The 12,655-nt window shown below is 48.4% G+C and overlaps 1 protein-coding gene across 6 annotated transcripts in view; it reads right to left on the reverse strand.

Moving 5' to 3' along the window:
* The window catches only part of HYDIN (HYDIN axonemal central pair apparatus protein), a 1,718,235-nt gene that overhangs the window by 357,001 nt on the left and 1,348,579 nt on the right, over positions 1-12,655 (reverse strand). For 5 of the 6 annotated variants that reach the window (XM_033943280.1, XM_033943278.1, XM_033943277.1 and 2 more), the window contains one exon: positions 7,700-7,904. The exons of the other annotated variant lie outside the window; for it this stretch is intronic. In XM_033943280.1, the coding sequence (XP_033799171.1) occupies positions 7,700-7,904 (205 nt within the window). The remainder of the gene's footprint in view (positions 1-7,699; positions 7,905-12,655) is intronic. 6 annotated transcript variants of the gene reach the window in all.

Genomic DNA, 12,655 nt, shown 5'->3' on the forward strand with positions numbered 1-12,655 from the left:
TCGAATGGAAGGAGGATGGTTATGTCGTCCGCGTAGCTGAAAGAAGTAATGTTTAGGGCGTCTAGGGTGGTGCCTAGGGAAGAAATGAATAGGTTGAATAGTATGGGTGAGAGGGGAGATCCTTGTGGCACTCCGCAGGGGTTAGACCATGATTCAGATAGAGTATCTTTTGATTTAACTCTATATGCTCTTGTTTTAAGGAAGCCTTGGAACCAGTTGTGAACTTTACCTGAGATTCCTATAGTGTCTTGTATCTGGAGTAATATGGAATGGTCCACTAGGTCGAATGCAGCTGAGAGATCAAGTTGGATGATTAGCAATCTGTTTCCTAGGCTGAGGTGTCTTCGGGCTATATCTAGTAGTGATACCAAAAGAGTTTCTGTGTTGTGATTAGTTCTGAATCCAGATTGAGATGGGTGTAGGATGTTGTGGGCTTCTAGGTACATGGAGAGTTGTTGTGCTACTAGACCTTCTATTATTTTGACGTATAGTGGGATAGAGGCGATTGGCCTGTAATTTGATGGGTTATTTATTGGACCTTTGAGGTCTTTCGGTATAGGGGTAATTATGATTTCACCAAGGTCCAATGGGAACTGGCCTTCCCTGAGTGTGGTTTACAACCATAGCGTGTAGCTAGCTTTGAATTTGGTGGAAGCTGTTGCTAGTAGGTATGGTGGGCAGTTGTTCAGATCACATGAGGATTTGCAATATTTTTTGTAGAGCCAATATTTTTTGTAGAGGAATCCCACCCATCCCCACCCGTCCCCGCGAGGAATCCCCTCCGTCCCCACCCGTCCCCGTGAGGAATCCCCTCCGTCCCCGCCCGTCCCTATAAACTTCAGAAATAGTTATTTCATTTAATTATGCTACTGAATTAAAGGCTCTGGTAGAAACCCATTTACAAATAAGCAAAAAGACTTTATTAATTTGGAAATATTAATTGGGAAGAATACATACTTTGTAAATGGGTTTCTACCAGAGCCTCTAATGTTAATGTTAGATCAGTAAATTTGGATATCGGGATGGTCTGTTTGAACGGAAAAAGGGGGGTATAATCTTGATAAAGCCTCACGGCGAAACATGTCGATGTGACAAGCCCCTACCCGATCCTATTAAGGAAACCACATATGCCTAAGATAAGTCAAAACTTTTATTGCAAATTTTTATTGCAAATATTTATGAGAGCACTATGCACTTTATATAAGAAAAGAAAATAAAATAAGAAAAAAATTATATATAAAAACGTTTTAAAAGAGAAAAAATTTTCTTTTGAATGGGCAAATGAAGAAGCCACAGCCATAGCCACCAAGATTATTTTGTATCGCTGAAAAAAACGGGCGAACAAAAATGGCATGTCTGAAGCCCTAAATAATCGCATAAAGGTTGATGAGATAGTAGAGACATTAGTCCTTTGGTATTGAATATAAATTTTTATCAACACAACTAATATACTACTTTATCCTGAAGCAAAAAAAAAAAAAAAAAGAAATAGAATTCTTTTCCTACCTTTGTTTCCTGGTTTCTGCTTTCCTCATGTTCTCATTCAATTCCTTCCATCCACTGTCTCTCTTCCTTCTGCATCTTCCATTTGCTCTGTTACTGTGCCTCTCCCTTTCTTCCCCCTTCCAAATTGGTCTGGCACCCATCTTCTTCCCTCCGCTACCCCCATAGTCTGGCATCTGTCTTCTTCCCTGTCAGCGTCTTCTCCCTACTCTCTTCCCCATTTCCTTTCAGCATCCTTCTCCCCCCTCTGTCTTCCCCATGTGCTTTCAGTGTCCTTCTCCCCCCTCTGCTTCCCCATGTCCTTTCAGTGTCCTTCTCCCTCTCTGTCTTCCCCATGGCCTTTCAGCGTCCTTCTCCTCCTCTTTGTCTTCCCCATGTGCTTTCAGCATCCTTCTCCCCCCCTCTGTCTTCCACAAGTGCTTTCAGCATCCTTCTCCCCCCTCTGTCTTCCACAAGTGCTTTCAGAATCCTTCCCCCCGCCCTTCCCATGGCCTTTCAGCGTCCTTCTCCACCCCTTTGTCTTCCCCATGTGTTTTCAGTGTCCTTCTCCCACCTCTGTCTTCCACAAGTGCTTTCAGAGTCCTTCCCCCCCCTCCGGCCCGTCTTCTCCATGGCCTTTCAGCGACCTTCTCCACCCCTTTGTCTTCTCCAGTGCTTTCAGCATCCTTCTCCCCCCTCCTTCTCTCCCGCCCCGGGTGCAGCACAGCCGGCCAGGTCCCCTTACTTTAGTGGCGCTTCCTCGACCGACCGACCAACAACAGCCCCGGTCCGACAAACCTCCCTGCCTTTAACCGCAAATCTAAATTACCTTCTTACAGCTGCTGTAATTTAGATTCGCGGCTACAGGGCAGGGAGGATTGTCAGACCGGAGCTGTTGTCGGTCGGTTGGGGAAGCGCCACAAAAGTAAGGGGACCTGGCCAGCTGTGCTGCATCCGGTGCGGACCGCCCCCTCCCTTGGTAGCCACTTGAACCGCGAGGCTACTCTCCGTCTCCTTACCTGCCCTGCCTGCAGCACAGAGCCGAACGGAAGTCTTCCCGATGTCAGTGCTGACGTCGGAGGGAGGGAGGACTTTGTTTAAGCCCTCCCTCCCCTCTGACGTCAGCGCTGACGTCGGGAAGACTTCCGTTCGGCTCTGTGCTGCAAGCAGAGCAGGTAGAGAGAAGAAGAGCCGCGCGACTGAGTACATCCAGCCTCGCAGGAACCCCGCGACCCTCGGAGGTGTCCCCACGGGATCCCCGTGACCCTAGGGGACATCCCCACAGGATCCCCGTGACCCGAAGGGGGAACCCGCGGGATGCCCGCGGGTCCCGCGGGATTCCCATCGTCCCCGTTCCCGTGCAGCTCTCTACTTCAGTTACAACCTCCTGGGAATTTCTCTGGGGTAATTCAGAATTGGCAGAGGGATCTGAATTGGAAATTAATCCTACCTGGGTGTACCGAGGGTGGTGGGAAGTGCAGAATTACAAGAGTGTCATTATTGAACTATGTTGAGGGCTTATGTCCTCCAGTGCCAAGCTTATCGGATAGGGTGTATAGACACACAGCTTTGTATAAAATGTCATGCAGCTGCGAACTCCTATGTGCATGGTCTGTGGGCATGTTCAACAATCCATGGGTTCTGGCGAGAGGTGGCTACCTTTTGGGGTATAATTTTGAACACCACCATCTCTCTCTCGGCACCTGGTATGTTATTCATGTCCCACCTCGAACCCCCCCCCCTCGTTCCCCCAATCCTATTACCTTCCGGAAAAAAATTGCGAGCGATTTATTCTGGGCCAAATTCCTCAACCTAATTCCCACCATCACCAACCCTCCAAACCCTGAATCCAACTGGCACAACTGGATCACCCTCTCTGAGACCACCTACCACTCCCTTGCTCCACTATCCACTAAAACGGTCTCCTACACCCGCAAGGCCCCCTGGTACCTTCCCCTCCACAGACAACTAAAGCAGAAATGTCGAACACTAGAACGAAAATGGAAAAAATCCAAATCCCCCACTGACAGACAGTCCTGGAGGACTTCCATTAAGTTCTACAACACCGAATTAAAAAAATCAAGGAAGAACTACTATGGCAACAAAATCTGCAGCTCCAACAACCAAAGTAACACTTTGTTCAACATTTGGCGTTCCATATCCTCTAAACACGATTCCTCCTCACTCCCCTCTTCTCCATCTGCTAACGATCTAGCAAAATTCTTCAATGAGAAAGTGACTACCTTACGATGCTCCTTTCCCCCAACCCCCACTTACAACTCTCTGGTGCTCACTACCTCCACCCCTAATCTAACCGAGGCCAACCATATCCCAGCCGATAGATCCTGGACCGCCTTTGAGCTCGTTTCCGACTCCCAAGTCTCTAAACTCTGCCTCAAGTTAAAATCTTGCAACTTGGATCCTTTCCCCTCCTACTTATACGAGAACATTCCAGCACAGGCCATCTCATCTCTCACCAAACTCTTAAACTCCGCCCTGCTCTCAGGCCTATTTTCGACAGAAATGGGACACATTTCCTTATCCCCTCTCTTGAAAAAAGCTGATCTGGACCCCTCCACTCCTTCCAGCTATCGCCCAATAACCAACATTCCTCTCCTGACCAAAATGCTGGAATCCATCATAGCCACCCAACTCTCATTCTATCTTGAGAGATTCTCCATTCTCCTACCCTACCAACATGGATTCAGACCCAACTACAGCACTGAATCTCTTTTAGCCTCTTTAATTTCAAAGGTCCAACAACTCCACTCCTGCAACAAGTTCGCTGTCCTTCTTCAATTCGACCTCTCTGCAGCTTTCGACATTGTCCACCACGACATACTAATCCTCCAACTTAATGAAAATTGGCATAAATTCCACAGTCCTAGATTGGTTCTCAAAATTCTTACGTTCCCGCTCCTACTTCGTTAACATGAATGGTACCTCATCCTCCCCTTGGAAACCGCTCTGCAGAGTCCCCCAAATTCACCTCTATCCCCGATTCTTTTCAATGTTTATATGTCCTCCCTGAAACTCCAACTATCTACCTCTGAGACACTTTACACCTACGCCGAAGACATCCTTGTCCTTCTCGAAACTGACTCCAACCTCACCAACCTCTCTGATAACATCTCAACTTGCATAACAAATCTCCAATCCTGGGCTCTCACCGTTCAAATGAAACTAAATGAGACCAAAACAAAACTTCTTTGGCTTGGCCCGAAATTGGATCAGCTACCCTCCCTCATCCCACTTTCCTCTGGCACCAATCTGCAGCTTGAGCACTCTAGCAAAGTTCTGGGAATCATCATTGACTCTACATTGTCCTTTAACGACCACATCAACTCCCTAGTAAAAAAATGCTTTTTTAATCTTCATATGCTAAAGAAAGTCAGATCCTGCTTCCACCAGCAACATTTCGCTGTCCTTGTCCAATCCATCATTCTTTCCAGACTTGATTACTCCATCTACCTAAGCCTAACAAAGAAAAGTCTTATCAGACTTCAACGGATTCAGAACACCGCAGCTAAACTAATCTTCGCAAAAGGCAAATTCGACCATGTCTCCCCACTTCTGTCTAAGCTTCACTGGGTCCCAGTCTTCCTCAGGGTTCACTACAAATGCGCCTGTCTTACCTTCAAATCTCTTAACGGCATCCTTCCTCCCCTCTTTCCTCTATCTTGGCTCTCGAGTACTCATTCCACCAGATCCACTCAGAAATTCAAACTATCCTTCCCTTCTCTAAATGGCATTTCCCATACAGGAAAACTTGGAACATCCCTCCTCTTCAGGATCACCGAGCTGTGGAACAGCTTTACTGCCCATCTTCGGAGTTCGACCTCCCTCCAACACTTCAGAAAACATCTGAAAACCTGGCTTTTCTCCAAAATGTAACTACCCCCTCCCTCCTCCTCTCTCCTTCCTACTTACCAAGCCCTCCTTCCTTCCATTGGAGTTCCTTTCTTTGTTTTTAATTCCTGTAAACCGTGTCGAGCTCCACTTCTGTGGAGATGACGTGGTATATAAACTTAAGGTTTAGTTTAGTTTAGTTTAACATTTTACTTTGTTACATATATATCCAGCTAGGGAGAAATTGTTTTTGAACAAGTGTTATGTAGTAGGGAAGAAATGTATTATGAATCATTGGCTGTCTGACCAGCCTCTATCTGTGTGGTATTAGAGGAATAAACTGCATACCCTGATGCGCTGGGAGGCAAGAGCTGAGGATGGTTCCCGGAATAGATGTAAACTTTCCTTCAAGTGTAGACTCCTTATCTGAATGTCCTGACTCCGAGAGGCCGCAGTCAGATTCTGAATACTCTATGACAAAAATTAAAACTATCCTACCCCTCCTTAAAAGGCATCTCCCTTGTTGGTAAACTTGGCTCTTCCCTCCCTTTCAGAATCACTCAGCTCTGGAACAGTCTCCCTTCCCCTCTCCGCAATTTGAGCCCCCTTCTACCATTCCGTAAGCATCTGAAGACCTGGCTCTTCTCCAGAACGTAACCCCGTCCCGCTCCTGGCACTCTCACACCAACCTCTCTTCTCTCATACTTATATAATTCCACTGGAGTTCCGTTCCTTCCCTAACCATGTAAACCGTGTCGAGCTCCATCTGCGGAGATGATGCGGTATATAAACCCAAGATTTAGATTAGATTAGATTAGATTAGATTTGTGTTTTCTGGACTGAATACAGGGGTTGCCTACTGTATTTCTGTGGGGAGGGAGGGAGGAAAAGAGGAGGGGAGTGGGGCCAAAGGGCAGAGTGGTCCTGTATGGGTGGGGGGGGGGGTTTGGGAATGGGATGGGTACAGGTAATTGTTACAGAATTTTATTGTATTGGTGTGGTTGTCTTTGATTACAATAAAAAGATTATTAAATAAAAATAATCAAACATTCACCTACATTTCAGGCACTTAAATTTTTACAAAGGCACTACTAGCCGTGATTCTGTAAACAATTCTGTAAACAAGTGTGATTGACACATGGCCAGTGCCATTTTTTTAGTTTTTATTTATAGAATCAGCCCCATAGTGCCACAATCCACCAATACGATCTATATACCCTGTCATTTGTATTCTGGTACAAGTATTCCTTCTTCTGGTACAAGTATTCCTCCTACCAGTTCTCAGAAATGGCCGTTGTAAGGTTTGTTAGTGGCCCCCACAATGTATGTATGGTTGGTTGGGTCTCTTGAGAGGCGCCCTTACAAACGCTAGGTCCCAGGTTCAGTTCCCTCATTGAAGATTCACCAGGAAGTAGAATCAAAAAGGCACAGCCAGAGGTGGTTGCATAAAGAATATATTATAGAAATAGGCTTACCGAAAAGTAGTATTCATAGGCATTACAACAATTAAGCATTACAATTAAGTAGAGAGCAAAGCAGTTTCCCTGCCTTACATAGTTCAGAGGCAAAGAGACAGAGAGTTTGAAGTTCTAGGGAGAGCCAGAGAGGGAGAGAGAAAGGGGGATGGGGTGATAGTCTAAGTTTCGGGTTCCAGAGATCGGCCAGAGAGAGAGAGAAAGAAAGAAAGAACAAGAGAGCCAAGACCCAAGAGCCAAGAGATAGATAGATAGATTTTTGTGTGTTGCAGAGAGGAGGCTTTTATAGCTTGGAATCTTATTCTGAATATAGAAAACTATTGAGCTTCAATAGAAGTTAAATATTCCCCTCCTTAGCAAACTTGTGCTAGACAGCCGAAGGATAGGCTATGGTCAAATGTAATTTCCAGTATGCCTCTGACAATGGTTATCTGTGCACCTGGACCCATTGTCCTAAGCACCCTCTTAATCAGACATTAACACATTAACACCTTTTAGCTAATCATGATTCAATCAGGGCTACTTAAAACATATCAATCAGGGCTCCTTAAAACAATCTCCCTGCCCTCAGGGCCTATCTGCATTCACATGCCAGAGTCAGATTGATATAATTTCCCATAGGCCTTCACTGACATAAGTAATGCCAACTAAAAATGCTGAATGGTAGCGATAGCTATGCTGACAGCCGTTATGTCTAATTTTTTATGTATTGCTATATGCTCTAACTCATCTTATTTTGTAGACTTCTGGCATTTATACACAATTTATCCACTGTTTACAGTTGCTTATGTTCATACATGCCAAAATGCACAAATGTTAATACAACAACACTGTTCAAAGTCAAATTCATCCTAATTACCACATGTCATGGTTTAGGCTTTAATAGTGCGTACCTGGTATGCAGACTTCAGTTATCAGCCCATAAGGAATGCCAGTAGGATGGTCAGTTTGATCTCTGTCAGCGATGTCTATAGCCAAAATCTCCTCACTCTTTCCTAGCTGATCTGCATAGCACTCCACCATGATACTGTGCTGTCCTCCTGGAGGGATGCTTCCAGATCCAGGAGAAACAGTAAACATGCCAATAAGGAACCGTGTCTGAGGAAGTAAGCAAACAAGACCTTAACTTTTCACAATCTTTTTAGAAACAATCCTATTGACTGTGATCAAAACTTTAGGATTGAAAATACTAAGGTCTATGTGCCTCCCAATCTTATTTCAGCAGGGGGTGAGGGGGAGGGGGGTGAGAGGAGGGCTATGGAATATGTTGGAGGGGCAGAAGGTGGGGGGATCAAGCTCATTTTTTTAATGCAGGTCCTGGCTGTTATTTTGCCAGGGCATGCATAACTGTCTTATGCGGACCTTGGCTGAATATCATTAGGGACCTGCATAAGCTCTGGCAGCCATGCCACTCAAATTAATCCCAGATATTCAGTTTCTGTGCCTGGACTTGCCTAAATATCTGGGGCTAATTCTGCTCACAAATGTCAGCATTTAAAAAAAAAAAAAAAATGAAAGCAAACTGCTCTAGTCTGAATGTCCCACTCTAAATTTAACACACAAAATGTACTTAAATTTAGGAAACCTTTTAAGGAATGAGGGGTTATTAGTAATCATACTTAGTTCTTTGAAGAATCTGTATATTGCCAAAAAATGAAGCTGGTATTCAAAAAAAGATTTAGAAGTGGCATTTAAAAAACAATTAAAAAAAACCCTCAAAAAAAATCCTGCTCATAAGGTGGGGCAAGATAAGTGACTTGACTAGGGTCACAAGGAGCAGTGTGGGTTTGAACCTATAACCACAGGGTGTTGAGGCTGTAGCTTTAACCACTGCACCACGATATCCAACTTTTGAAAGTAAAAAAAACAACAACAAAAAAACACACACCAACCACATAAAACCCAGGGATGCAGAACATAGGAGTAGCCCCCTAATTAGTACAGTGGCTTCTAAAACCAACGGACATAGGTTTAAACCCCACTATATTTTCTTTTAGTAATGTGATCCTTTCTGGACCTGAAAAATGCCTACTGTATCTGAATGTATACCACTACAATTGCCTTCAGACTTACCGTATTTTCGCGGATATAACGCGCACCTGTGTAAAACGCGCACAGGGGTATAGCGCGCAAAAATCACGATGATATGTACCAAAACTTTTCTATACCGCGCTCAGGCATATAACGCGCATGATGCCCGACGCTCCTTTCGCCCGCCCTGACTTTCCGTGCGCTGTCCCGACTCTCCGTTCACCCCCCCCTGACTTCCGTGCACTGCCCTGACTTTCCGTGCGCTGTCCTGACTCTCCGTTCACCCCCCCTGACTTTCCGTGCACTGTCCCCCCTTGAAGTCCTGTCCCCCCTTGAAGGTCTGTCCCCATCCTGAAAGCCTGATGCCCCCCCCCGACGTCCGATACATCCCCCCCCGGCAGGACCACTCGCACCCTCACCCCGAAGGACCGCCGACTCCCCAACAATATCGGGCCAGGAGGGAGCCCAAACCCTCCTGGCCACGGCGACCCCCTAACCCCACCCCGCACTACATTACGGGCAGGAGGGATCCCAGGCCCTCCTGCCCTCGACGCAAACCCCCTCCCCCCAACGCCCGCCCCCCCCCAAGAACCTCCGCCCGTCCCCCAGCCGACCCGCGCCCCCCCTGGCCGACCCCCACGACACCCCAACCCGCCTTCCCCGTACCTTTGTGTAGTTGGGCCAGGAGGGAGCCCAAACCCTCCTGGCCACGGCGACCCCCTAACCCCACCCCGCACTACATTACGGGCAGGAGGGATCCCAGGCCCTCCTGCCCTCGACGCAAACCCCCCTCCCCCCCCAACGACCGCCCCCCCCAAGAACCTCCGACCGCCCCCCCAGCCGACCCGCGACCCCCCTGGCCGACCCCCACGACCCCCCCACCCCCCTTCCCCGTACCTTTGGTAGTTGGCCGGACAGACGGGAGCCAAACCCGCCTGTCCGGCAGGCAGCCAACGAAGGAATGAGGCCGGATTGGCCCATCCGTCCTAAAGCTCCGCCTACTGGTGGGGCCTAAGGCGCGTGGGCCAATCAGAATAGGCCCTGGAGCCTTAGGTCCCACCTGGGGGCGCGGCCTGAGGCACATGGGCCCAACCCGACCATGTGCCTCAGGCCGCGCCCCCAGGTGGGACCTAAGGCTCCAGGGCCTATTCTGATTGGCCCACGCGCCTTAGGCCCCACCAGTAGGCGGAGCTTTAGGACGGATGGGCCAATCCGGCCTCATTCCTTCGTTGGCTGCCTGCCGGACAGGCGGGTTTGGCTCCCGTCTGTCCGGCCAACTTCCAAAGGTACGGGGAAGGGGGGTGGGGGGGTCGTGGGGGTCGGCCAGGGGGGTCGCGGGTCGGCTGGGGGGGCGGTCGGAGGTTCTTGGGGGGGGGCGGTCGTTGGAGGGAGGGGGGTTTGCGTCGAGGGCAGGAGGGCCTGGGATCCCTCCTGCCCGTAATGTAGTGCGGGGTGGGGGTAGGGGGTCGCCGTGGCCAGGAGGGTTTGGGCTCCCTCCTGGCCCGATATTGTCGGGAAGTCGGCGGTCCTTCGGGGGGGGGGGGGATGTATCGGACGTCGGGGAGTCGGCCGGGCAAGAGGGCTTGGGCTCCCTCTTGCTCCGATCGTGGATGCGGGTGCGGGTGGGAGCGCGTGCGAGCGGTCGTTCGGGGTGGGGGTGCGAGCGGTCCTGCTGGGGGGGTGAATCGGGCGTCGGGCGGGGTGGGAACTATGTTTAAAAACTTTTCTATACCGCGCTCAGGCATATAACGCGCGAGGGGTATGCGCGGTAGGTAAAATCGCGTATAACGCGCGCGTTATATCCGCGAAAATACGGTACAGGTGTCATATGTTTAGGTACAATCAGGGCCGGATTTAGATGAAAAGAGGCCCTAGGCTATTCCACTTATGAGGCCCTTTCACCTCCCATTTTTAAGTTTGTAAATTACATGAGAGATAATAAAATACATCATTACTGTGATATATATTTCAATATGTTAAATGAAACATGTTGGTATTGGGGGGAGAGAGGAGCAGCGGAATCCGATCCGGAGCTGGAGCACGTGTGCAATTCGGATTCCCCACCCCCGGCTGAATTTTGATGAGTCGCTGGCGCAGGCGCCGTGAGGAGTGATACAGAAGTACACCTCACGCCACCAGGACTCATGATATTTCAACAGCGCATGCACACTCTAGGATTTTATTATTTATGATATAATCATGAAAATATAAAATAAAGCACGTAATATACATTTTAAAATATGCAAATTAAAACATATGCTAAGAACTTACTTAGAATTCTGCGAAATGAAGATATTGTCACAAAAAAATTTTTCAATAGTCTATAAACTAAAGTATTGAACCTACTGAACTCAAAAGGCGAGAATCAAATGATCGTGTACGCAATCCTAAAATAAGAATCTTTTCTAATAACATTAACACGTGTTTCATACTATAGAAGTAACACGAATATAACCGAACGTCGGGATATCAATAGGTCTGTTTGTTTGTCTGTTCCAATCTACACCAATCTGCACTTTATTTATGCAAGAACAAACCAGAGCTTAGTAGCATAAGGCACGTCAATATTTGCCATAGCATTCAGTGAACGTACGAACTATACTTTGGTGCAATCTAGTATATACAAACGAACAGACCCAATGAGCCGAACGCGTTGATCTTAACCAATACATTTTTATGTTTGTTTATTAGTCATAAGCGTAGAATTTCTCCTTATTTTCGGTTCAGTGTTTACTGTTTTTAGAATAGTGTAATTTTAATTTTGCTAACAATTTGAATGTACCGTATTTTCACGCAGATAACGCGCACCCGTGTAAAACGCGCACACGGGTATAGCGCGCAGAAACCACGATTTTATGTAGAAAAACTTTTGTATACCGCGCTCACGGGTATACCGCGCATGCTGCCCGACTGTCCTTTCGCCCGCCCCGACTCTCCTCTGGCCACCCCGACTCTCCTTTCGCCCTCCCCGACTCTCCATGTGCTGTCCCGACTCTCTGTTTACCCGCCCTGCCCTGCCCCCCCCCCCCCCGGCAGGACCACTCGCACCCCCACCCCGAAGGACCGCCGACTCCCCGACAATATCGGGCCAGAAGGGAGCCCAAACCCTCCTGGCCACGGCGACCCCCTACCCCCACCCCGCACTACATTACGGGCAGGAGGGATCCCAGGCCCTCCTGCCCTCGACGCAAACCCCCCTCCCTCCAACGACCGCCCCCCCCCAAGAACCTCCGACCGCCCCCTCATAAATGCTTTTATTAGAAGCTTATGGCTTGCCCACTAAATATCCTCCCTTCTGGAAGACACAGCAGAGAGTCTAATAAGAGCCCACGAGAAGAGACTGTGCAGCGAACTCAAATGAGTTACTGTGTTCAGGTTTCAGCTGTGTCAGCGGCACGGAAAGTTACTGCCATCACTTATCTGTATTGATTGCTGCAGGGAAGGGCTGAATCGGGCTGTTGTGATGACAATATCTCATTCCGGCGCGTGTACACACACGCACGCAAAAATGGACACACGGGTAACCCTGAGTTAGGCATGAGCACTATAAAGACATGAGCACTATAAAGACAATGAGTTAGGCATGAGCACTATAAAGACCCGCGACCCCCCTGGCCGACCCCCACGACCCCCCCACCCGCCTTCCCCGTACCTTTGTGTAGTTGGGACAGACGGGAGCCAAACCCACCTGTCCGGCAGGCAGCCAACGACGGAATGAGGCCGGATTGGCCCATCCGTCCCAAAGCTCCGCCTACTGGTGGGGCCTAAGGCGCGTGGGCCAATCAGAATAGGCCCTGGAGCCTTAGGTACCACCTGGG

This window comes from Geotrypetes seraphini, chromosome 4, assembly GCF_902459505.1.
Source record: "Geotrypetes seraphini chromosome 4, aGeoSer1.1, whole genome shotgun sequence".
Taxonomy (NCBI): Eukaryota; Metazoa; Chordata; class Amphibia; order Gymnophiona; family Dermophiidae; genus Geotrypetes; species Geotrypetes seraphini.